The sequence below is a fragment of the Rhinoraja longicauda genome, chromosome 19 (genome assembly GCF_053455715.1).
Source record: "Rhinoraja longicauda isolate Sanriku21f chromosome 19, sRhiLon1.1, whole genome shotgun sequence".
Lineage (NCBI taxonomy): Eukaryota > Metazoa > Chordata > Chondrichthyes > Rajiformes > Arhynchobatidae > Rhinoraja > Rhinoraja longicauda.
Window position 1 is genome coordinate 32,682,983 of NC_135971.1, and position 11,067 is coordinate 32,694,049.

Here is an 11,067-nt window from a genome sequence, read left to right on the forward strand (position 1 = left end):
GGGATTCCCCAACTGTTAGAGGGAGGCCACACCAGATTTGAGGAACAACACCTCACATTTCGTTTGGGCACCTTACAACCCAGCGATATGAATATTGATAACTCATTTCAAGTAAATCAGGCACCCCCCCCCCCCCCCCCACCCGAGGCGTCCTGCAAGTTTCACTGTCCGTATCCTTAAGTTATCACCTCTTCCACAGTCAACAACGGACCGTTGTGAGCTCCACTTTTCCTTAGTCGTCAGTGCCGGCTCCGACTGTTGTGCACCTTTTCATACCTCGAGGTGACCACTGGACATTGACCACAAATCCACTGAATCCAACAGCTACTCAGCCTGTGCCTCCTCAAGCACCGCCTCTTGTATGGATGCCATCCCCATCACTCGGTTCCCCTATCTTCAATTCAGGGCTCAAGATCAGGGCTTCTACCCCAGGACAACGGAGGCGTTCTCTTTCTTCAGGAAAAAGGTCGTCAACTCCACTGCATTTGGTGGTGCCTCGCCAGCATCTCCACCACTTCATGCACATCAGATCTCAACGCCCGCCCCTCCAGCCAGAAAAAGGGTAGACATCCCTGGTCCTCATGTTCCTCATTTTCACCCTACCAGCCCATCCACAGGCGCTTTCCCTTACAACCCACCATGGGGGGTGCCACTCCTGTCACTAAACCTCGGCCCTCACCACCATTCGGGAACACAAACAGACCTTTCAGATGAGCCACAGATTCAACTGCGCTTCCTCTATCCTCGTCAATGGCACTCGGATCTCTCGATGTGGCCCTCTCTACATCTGCAGTTCCACGTTTCTACATCTTCACACTAAACACTAGCAGCAAATCATTTTCATTCCCCGAGAAGGCAAAGTGCGCAGAGGACACTCGCGGTACTACAGGGGATCAGTAGTTTGCATATTGAACCAGGAAGTGCCTGGAGTTAAACATGGCTACGAAAGACCAGGTCGACAGTTTAACCGAGGAGGTCGTTTGTCCCATCTGCCTGGATTTCTTCACCGATCCGGTGTCACTGGAGTGTGGGCATAACTTCTGCCGCTTCTGTATCACACAGAGTTGGGACAGGGAGGGGAGAAACTGCTGCCCGGAATGTGGAGAGGAGTTTGTGAACCGCACCCTCGGGATAAGTCGGGCCTTGGCGAGACTGTCAGAGAAATTTCGGACACTGCGCCAGAATCAGGAGAACAGGGTTACATTCCACTGTGAAGAACATCAGGAAGAACTAAAGCTGTTTTGTGAAGCTGATAAGACGCTGATCTGTGTGATTTGTGCAGCTGGGCGGAAACACAAATCTCACAGCTTCGCGCTGATAGCAGAAGCTGCTGAATTCTACAAGGTAAAAGCAAATCGATTTTGATCACATCTTTGTTTAATTACTTCTTTATTGTCCAACAACTTAATGATCTAATTATCAAACACAATCCTAGGATCAAGTGAAATCTTCCTTCGAATCTCTCGCAAAAAAGAAATCAGAGATCCAGCAAATGGAGCAGCAACAGAAAGAGAAGATTTCTGAAGTTCTGGTGAGGCTTTCCAGTTTCGATTTCCAGTTTCGATTTCCTGATCTTGTGTAGATTTGATCCCTGTGAATGCGTGTAATTAAAGGGCAGCGCAGTGACACAAGTAATGCTGCTGAATCTGGTGAGCGGGTTCGATCCTGACCTCGGGTGCTGTCCGTGTGGTTCGCATGTGAGAAACATAGAAACACTGGAGTTTAGTAGGATGGGAGGGGATCTAATAGAGACATATAAAACTATAAAAGCACTGGACAAGCTAGATGCAGGAAAAATGTTCCCAGAACCAAGGGCCACAGTCTTAGAATAAAGGGGAGCCAATTTAAAACTGAGGTGAGCAGGCACCACATTCATTGTGATCATGGCTGATCGTCTACAATCAATAACCCGTGCCCACCTTCTCCCCATATCCCATGATTCCACTACCCCCTGAGAGCTCTATCTAACTCTCTCTTAAATCCATCCAGTGATTTAGCCTCCACTGCCCTCTGTGGCAGAGAATTCCACAAATTCACAACTCACTGGGTGATAAAGTTCCTTCTCACCTCAGTTTTAAATGGCCTCCTCTTATTTCTAAGACTGTGGCCCTTGGTTCTGGACGTGCCCAAAATTGGGAACATTTTTCCTGCATCTAGCTTGTCCAGTCCTTTTATAATTTTATATGTCTCTATCAGATCCCCTCTCATCCGTCTAAACTCCAGTGAATACAAGCCTAGCCTTATCAATCTTTTTCCAGTTCTCCCAGTGACCACGTCAGGTTACTTCTACATCCCAAAGACACGCCGGTTCGATGGTCAATCGACGGATGTAAAGTATCCTTGTGAACGTGGGTGGTGGGCGAATGAATGGGAATTAATGGGGAGTAGAAAGCGAATAGCCAATAGGGAATTGGATTTGAGGAGTGGGATTGGTGGGATTATGGGATTACTCTCATGACGTTTCAGAAGCATTTAGACAAGATCATAAGATCATAAGAGTAGAATTAGGCTATTCGGCCCATCAAGTCTACTCCGCCATTCAATCATGGCTGATCTATCTCCTATCCCCATTCTCCTGTCTTCTCCCCATAACCTCTGATACCTTTACTAATCAAAAATATATCTATCTCTGTCTTAAAAATATCCACTAACTTGGCTTCTACAGCCTTCTGAGGCAAAGAATTCCACAGATTCACCACCCTCTGACTAAAGAAATTTCTCCTCATCTCATTCCTAATAGAACTATTTTAATTCTGAGGCTATGACCTCTAGTCCGAGACTTTCCCAGTAGATCCTCTCCACATCCACTTTATCGAAGACCTTCACTATTCTGTATGTTTCAATGAAGTCCCCCTCATTCTTCTAAAATCCAGCGAGTCTTCTAAACTCCAGTGCAGCCAAACATTCATCATAGGTTAATGGTCAAACTCTTGAATTTGCAACCTAATCAAAGCTATCGATTAAATGTAAGTAACTGGGATTTGTGAGGATACGTACAGTGGCCAGTATGGATATGGTTCACGGAATGGCCAATTCCTGCACTCTGCAGCTGGATATTGATTGGCCAAATGATACTTTCTATACCGCGAGGAAACACAATGCAGAGAAATATTGATCTTCACCTTTCATTTCACAGAAACAGTCACACAATCTTCAGTCACAGATCACATCCCAGTTTGCTGAACTGGACCAGATTCTCACTGAGAAAAAGCAGAGCATACTGGCAGATATCTGGGAGGAAGAGAAGAGGATTCTATGTACAATGGAGAAAAATCTTGAAGAGCTTCAAGAGAATGTAAATTCCATTCAGAAGGAACTCTTAAAGCTACAGGAGCAGATTGATCAAAAAGACAGTGTGGCAATTCTGAGGGTGAGTTCAGGGGTTACACTACAGATTGGTGAAGTGAAAATGCACAGTTACAAAATGATGGGGATATTTCTGAAGTAAATGCCACGTTTACCAGTAATTCAGAACTCGGTAAATGCCCCATCTGCTTCAGCACTGTGCTGCTGATATTCCCAAACTAAATATCCTCTCCCATAATCTGTGCTGGATCTCAGCGCTGCCTGCAGTCTCCTTGAGTAAAATATTGCTGCGATCTTGGCACTGAGTTAGTGATTGCTTAATATTTCCCCTAAAATAAGGAAAATCTCCGCAAATCACAAGTTCATGAGGAAAGTTTGCCGTGTGTTCCACTTTAGTGGGAAATAATTTTGCGGCATTAAACCGGCCCGTTGAAGACATCGTGATGATCATGCCATCAGAAACACTTAATCAGTCCTCATGTTTATCCATATTAACATTCCTTAAAGTCACCAGCACTTAAGGGGTCCTATTCCATCCTACGTTATCCCTGTGCTCTTCAAGGGACGTATTCTCTCCCTAGTTATTCTTTTGTAGAATCTCTACGGTAATATCCACTTCTGTCTGTGTCACAACAACAAAAAGAGTTGGGAAATGGAAAGGTTATGGGGCTTGTTGTAATTTGTGTGAAACTCCTATGTCGAATTGTGAATGTCCCATATCAGTCTACTCAGATTTGTGTTTGATTTCTTGCAGGAGCAAGCTGGTGGGAAGACGAGGTAGGACATTCTCATGAGAGAATCACGGCATGTTTGTAAGCACAGAGTGGTGATTGTGGGTGATTTCAATTTTCCGTATATAGACTGGGAATCGCATTCTGTTAAAGGGCTGGATGGTTTGGAGTTTGTAAAATGTGTGCAGGATAGTTTTTTGCAGCAATACGTAGAGGTGCCTACCAGAGAAGGGGCAGTGTTGGACCTCCTGTTAGGAAATGAGATGGGTCAGGTGACGGAGGTATGTGTTGAGGAGCACTTTGGGTCTAGTGATCACAATGCCATTAGTTTTAATATCATTATGGAGAAGGTCAAATCTGGACCAAGGGTTGAGATTTTGGATTGGAGAAAGGCTAATTTTGAGGAGATGAGAAAGGATTTAAAAGGAGTGAAATGGAAATTTTTGTTTTATGAAAAGGATATAATAGAGAAATGGAGGATATTTAAAGGTGAAATTTTGAGAGTACGGAGTCTTTATGTCCCTGTTCGGTGGAAAGGAAAGAATAATAATTTGAAAGAGCCGTGGTTTTCCAGGGAAATTGGACACTTGGTTCGGAAAAAGAGGGAGATATACAATAAATATAGGCGGCAGGGAGTAAATGAGGTTCTTGAGGAATATAAAGAATGTAAAAGGAATCTTAAGAAGGAAATTAGAAAAGCGAAAAAAAGATATCAGGCTCCTTTGGCAAGTAATGTAAAAGTAAACCCCAAGGGGTTCTACAGATATGTCAATAGCAAAAGGATAGTGAGGGATAAAAAAATTGGTCCATTAGAGAGTCAGAGTGGTCAGCTATGTGCTGAGCCGGAAGAAATGGGGGAGATATTAAACAATTTCTTTTCTTCGGTATTTACCGAGGAGAAGGATATTGAATTATGTGAGGTAAGCGAAACAAGTAGAGTAGTGATGGAAATTAGGAGGATTAAAGAAGAGGAGGTACGGACACTTTTCAAAAATATAAAAGTGGATAAGTCTCCAGGTCCTGATAGGATATTCCCTATGACATTGAGGGAAGTTAGTGCAGAAATAGCAGGGGCTATGACGGAAATATTTCAAATGTCATTAGAAACGGGGATGGTGCCGGAAGATTGGCGTATTGCGCATGTTGTGCCCTTGTTTAAAAAAGATTCTAAAAGTAAACCTAGCAATTATAGACCTATTAGTTTGACGTCTGTGGTGGGAAAATTAATGGAAAAGATACTTAGGGACAATATATATAATTATTTGGATAATCAAGGCCTGATTAGAAACAGTCAACATGGATTTGTGCCTGGAAGGTCATGTTTGACTAATCTTCTTGAATTTTTTGAAGAGGTTACCAGCGAAATTGATAAGGGCAAGGCTGTGGATGTTGTCTATATGGACTTCAGTAAGGCATTTGACAAGGTTCCACATGGAAGGTTGATTAAGAAGGTTAAATCGTTGGGTATTAATAGTGAGGTTGCAAGATGGATTCAACAATGGCTGAATGGGAGATACCAGAGGGTAACGGTTGACAATTGTATGTCAGGTTGGAGGCCAGTGTCTCGTGGAGTACCCCAAGGATCTGTGTTGGGTCCACTGTTGTTTGTCATTTACATTAATGATCTGGATGATGGTGTGGCAAATTGGATTAGTAAATATGCAGATGATACTAAGATAGGTGGAGTAGTTGATAGTGAGGTAGATTTTCAAAGTCTACAGAGAGACTTGGGCCTTTTGGAAGGGTGGGCTGAAAGATGGCAGATGGAGTTTAATGCTGATAAGTGTGAGGTGCTGCATTTTGGTAGGACAAATCAAAATAGGACGTACAGGGTAAATGGTAGGGAATTGAGGAATGCAGTGGAACAGAGGGATCTGGGAATAACTGTGCATTGTTCCCTGAAGGTGGAATCTCATGTGGATAGGGTGGTGAAGAAGGCGTTTGGTATGCTTGCCTTTATAAATCAGAGCATCGAGTATAGAAGTTGGGATGTAATGTTAAAATTGTACAGGGCATTGGTGAGGCCGAAACCTGGAGTATGGTGTGCAGTTCTGGTCGCCAAATTATAGGAAGGATGTCGACAAAATGGAGAGGGTACAGAGGAGATTTACTAGAATGTTGCCTGGGTTTCAGCACTTAGGCTACAGAGAGAGGTTGAACAGGTTGGGTCTTTATTCTTTGGAGCGTAGAAGGTTGAGGGGGGACTTGATAGAGGTTTTTAAAATTTTGAGAGGGACGGACAGAGTTGACGTGGGTAGGCTTTTCCCTTTGAGAGTGGGGAAGATTCCAACAAGGGGACATAGCTTCAGAATTGAGGGACAAAGGTTTAGGGGTAACATGAGGGGGAACTTCTTTACTCAGAGGGTGGTGGCTGTATGGAATAGGCTTCCGGTGGAAGTGGTGGAGGCTGGCTCGATTTTATTATTTAAGATTAAATTGGATAAGTATATGGATAGGAGGGGATTAGAGGGTTATGGTCTGAGTGCAGGTAGATGAGACTAGGTCAGGGAGAATGGTCGGCGTGGACTGGTAGGGCCGGACAGGCCTGTTTCCATGCTGTAGTTGTTATATGTTATATGTTATATATGTTATATGTTGTGTAGAACAGCTCAAAAAACAGTTGTGGCTCAATTTACAACCAGATGTTAAATATTTGCAGGGATAGTGAGGAAATGAAAACACTCTCAGTGACAGACGGTGCCTTAACGATTGACAAAATCGATCACCACTTTTTGATGAACACGTTGTGGAGAGAAACATCTGCCATTAAACGAGGTAAAACCTGTCCAGATTTTCCCTCTTCTTATTTATAACGCATTTAAGTAACACAGATGCAAACATTGCTGATAGAAATTGTGCCCATCTCCAAAATCTCCATTGGCAACTATCACTCTACCACCCGCTGTCTGAAAACTTGGCCGTTCAATGCCCTTGTTGACTTTCCCTTCTCGACTTAAACCGTCACCCTTGAAGTTTAGAAAATTCCATATTCCATTCCACAGCCCTTTGGCCCAGTTCATTAAGATCTGTTTAATCTTAGACAACCTTCTCCACTCTCCACAATGTCACCAATGTTAGTGTCACTCACAAACTTGTTAACCGTACCACCTACAAACACATCCACATCATTTATATAAACAGCTACCAACAGTGCAGCTAGCATTGAGCATTGGTGTGCACCACTTGCCACAGGCCTCCAGTCTGAAAAACAACTCTCTACCTCCGCCCTGTTTTCTACCGTCAGGCCACATATCGGTTTCAGTTTAGTTTATTGTCATGTATACCGAGGTACAGTGAAAAGCTTTTGCTTTGTATCCATTGGCTGACTACCATGGATTTCCAAATCAGCCTACCATAGGAGTTGCTGCTCCCAATCTTACTAATCATGCCTCCAATATTCACACCCAAGCCATGAAGATATAACATAAGCAGCAGTGAAAATCTGAAATCTTCCACCCTAGGAGGTCATGCAGGTCAGGTTATTGGCAATAGGCAAAGTGAACGCAGATGGATATTTGAAGGATCTAGAAATTGAGGCTTATGGAGAACTCACATAGAGCAGGAATTGGTGCCAGCTTAGATCAGTCATGATCAAATTGAATGGTGGAGCAGGCCTGGGGAGCAGGGCCTACTCCTCCTGCTATTTTCATGAGTTCTTAAACTTTTTTCATACCTGCAGAATGATATTTTTTACACACAGGGAATGCAGCAAAGACTGACAATACTTGTCCCTGTGCAGGATGAGATTGAGTAGCCTAGGCCTGGGCACTCGATAGTTCAGGTGTTTTAAAGGAGAACTTGGTGAAACACAAAGTTCAGTGGGCTGGATGCAAGGAGGATGTTTCCCCTGGTCAACCAGCGATCTCCCACTCAAAATCTGGGCTGGACCTTTCAGGATAGCGATCAGGAGACATTACCTCACGCAAAGACTGGGGGACCTTTGCAATTCCCTGTTCCAGTGGCTGTGGAAAATCAGCCTGAAGAAGGGTCTCGACTCAAAATGTCACCCATTCCTTCTCTCCAGAGATGCTGCCTGTCCCGCTGAGTTACTCCAGATGTTTGTGTCTACCAGTCATTCAGTGTTCCTGAAGCTAGTGACCCATTAGAGGTTCAGGCCTTTCGGCCCATCACATACATGTGCACATTTTCTCCAGCTACACTAATCCATTTGCCCACATTACATCAGTATTCTCCTAAACCTCACCTATTTAAAAGCCGCTTAAATATGGTGATTATATCTGACTCCAGCACCACCTCTGCAGCGTGTTCCAGATACCAACCACTCTATGTGTGAAGAAAAAGTACCACTTAGACCAATTTTAAAACTCTTTCCTCTCACCATAAACCCGCGTTCTCTTGTTTTGATATCCTTGCAGAGAATGAGGTTTTGATATACTACCTGATTTAATATCATGCTGCAGACTTTGATTACATACCTCTCTATCCACAAACTGCTCCACTTGGTTCCCACCTACCTTCGCTTTCTGGACCAGCCTTACATGCAGAACATTGTCAACTACCTCAGTGAAATTCACCTATTCGTTCACAATGAGATCAGTGTGTTCTTGATTGCACACACCCGTGAATCCCCTCTCTTTCAGTGACCCTACAATCCCAAGTCTTCGCCCATTCTGTCTAACATCCGATGATTCAACCTCTCCTTCCTTCCATGGTCCAAGCCACCCTTCCCTCTCTCTCGTCCTCCAATCAAAAAAAGAGGGGCAGGTCATCTGGCCCCTAACGTCTGCCACTATTCACTATGATCATGATAACTGTGTAAAAGGATCGGGTCCCGGGGCCGGCGTCAGCAGGAAACATGTTCCCAATGTTGGGGGAGTCCAGAACAAGGGGCCACCGTTTAAGAATAAGAGGTAGGCCATTTAGAACTGAGATGAGGAAAAACCTTTTCAGTCAGAGAGTTGTGAATCTGTGGAATTCTCTGCCTCAGAAGGCAGTGGAGGCCAATTCTGTGAATGCATTCAAGAGAGAGCTAGATAGAGCTCTTAAGGATAGTGGAGTCAGGGGGTACGGGGAGAAGGCAGGAACGGGGTACTGATTGAGAATGATCAGCCATGATCTCATTGAATGGTGGTGCTGGCTTGAAGGGCCGAATGGCCTCCTCCTGCACCTATTGTCTATTGTCTCCATTCCACTTCTCTACCTTCCCTTTAACAATTTCAAATTACACCTCACCTCAATTTCTTCTTCCTCCGACCTGCCTTCATATATGAACAGCGCGTTTCATTTATCTATTTCCGCCGCAATCTCGCAATCCTCCTCAACGTCCGCAATCCCCCCCCCCCCCCCCACAACCCCCTCCCTCCCGATTCCGCACAAATCCCTGTCCCCAGACCGCATTATAAACTCAGGTAATGATGTCTGGTGTCCATCCGATATTGTTGGGGGATGAAACCCCGGGCAATGTTTCAGCTGGTCGTCCGCCCGTGACTGAGGTCGAATGGCTTCTCCCGCGGGGCCGGGCCGCCTGACCCCCGGGAACTCTCTGATTCTCTGCTTCTCTCTCTCTCTCTCTCTCTCTCCCCCCCCCCCCTCCCCCCTCCCCCCAGAGTCTCCATCACCCTGGATGTGGAAACGGCGCATCCTCACCTCGAGGTGTCTGAGGATCGGAAGAGGGTGAGATGGACCGGGACCCTGATGAATCTCCCTGACACCGGGAAGAGGTTTACAGTTAGTCGGTGTGTGCTGGGATCGGAGGGATTCACATCGGGGAGACATTACTGGGAGGTGGAGGTGGCGGAGATTCGGTGCTGGAGTCTGGGAGTCGCCGCAGTGTCTGTGGAGAGGAAGCGAGTGGTGGCACTGACCCCGGAGGCTGGAGTCTGGATCATCAGGCGGCGGGGTGACAAATTTGATCCATTCGCCTCCTATCGATCCCGCCTCCCCGCCCGTCCCATCCCCGGGAGGGTGGGAGTTTATCTCAGTTACGAGTCCGGGACAGTTTCATTTTATGACGCGGACACCAAATCCCATCTCCACACCTTCACTGGGAATAAATTCACGGAGAAACTTTATCCTTTCTTCTGGACTTCGGCTGAGAACCAGTGGCTGAGAATCTGATGCGGTTCGGCTCCGGGTGTGTAAAAGGATCGGGTCCTGGGACCGGCGTCAGGATCGGGGATCAGGGGCTGTGGGGCAGACAACTGGTAGACAACAGGTCGGCGCTGAACGGGTCCAATTTAATCCCCAAATTCCGCGTCGTAAAATCTCAGTGAGCGCGCAAATAAAACCAGGAGGAATGTAAATGTGCGAAGAGTGAAATAAAGAGTGAAATTGGAGCTGTCGATCCGTTCATTTTAGCACCTCAGTTTTAAATGGCCTCCCCTTTATTCTAAGACTGTGGCCCCTGGTTCTGGACTCGCCCAACATTGGGAACATTTTTTCTGCATTCTGGCAGACAGTAGGGTGGGAAGGGAAAAGTATGAATGAGATGTGCCTTCCACGTGCTTATAATGATAACCTCAATGTTATGACCATCTGGAGTCCGATTGAGTTATACAGCCCCTCGGCCCAGCATGTCCATTCCGACCAAGATACCCCATTTACATTACGTCTAGTTGCCCGCTTTTGATCTGTACGTCTCTAAACTTCTTCCTATCGAAGAACCCGATTAAATGTATTTTAAGTGGTGTTATAACGTCTGCCTCAACTATATCATCTGGCAGCTCGTTCCCTGTATCCACTGTGTGAAGAGGTTGCCCCAAAGAGTCATAATAAGTCAGTCTGAACAAGGGTCTCGACCCAAAACATCACCCATTCCTTCTCTCCAGAGATGGTGCCTGACCCGCTGAGTTACTCCAGCATTTTGTGTCTACCTGTTAAATCATTCCTTTCTCACCTAAAACCTCTGGTTGAATTTGGACTTGAAGTCAGCACTCTCCTCTGTAACTGGACCCTCGACTTCCTGATCGACAGACCACAATCAGTGAGAATAGGTGACAAATCATCCTCTGCTTCAGTACTCTACACCGATGCCCCGCATGGATGCGTCCTCAGCCCCCCTCCCCCCCCC

General features: G+C 45.6%; 1 protein-coding gene across 1 annotated transcript; it reads left to right on the forward strand.

Moving 5' to 3' along the window:
* The first annotated feature begins 936 nt into the window (after window positions 1-936).
* Window positions 937-10,199, forward strand: LOC144602762 (zinc-binding protein A33-like). Its single transcript, XM_078415896.1, has 6 exons — window positions 937-1,344; window positions 1,436-1,531; window positions 3,137-3,370; window positions 4,061-4,083; window positions 6,697-6,812; window positions 9,607-10,199. Exons 1-6 carry the CDS (start codon window positions 937-939, stop codon window positions 10,113-10,115), a joined length of 1,386 nt encoding a protein of 461 aa, XP_078272022.1. The 3' UTR covers window positions 10,116-10,199.
* Window positions 10,200-11,067: the final 868 nt, after the last annotated feature.

Excerpts from the sequence above, each read along its gene's own strand:
- LOC144602762 (XM_078415896.1), top strand. The coding sequence starts at position 937 with ATGGCTACGAAAGACCAGGTCGACAGTTTAACCGAGGAGGTCGTTTGT. Across the intron at positions 3,371-4,060 it reads ACAGTGTGGCAATTCTGAGG|GAGCAAGCTGGTGGGAAGAC; the intron begins GTGAGTTCAGGG and ends GATTTCTTGCAG. Across the intron at positions 4,084-6,696 it reads CAAGCTGGTGGGAAGACGAG|GGATAGTGAGGAAATGAAAA; the intron begins GTAGGACATTCT and ends AAATATTTGCAG.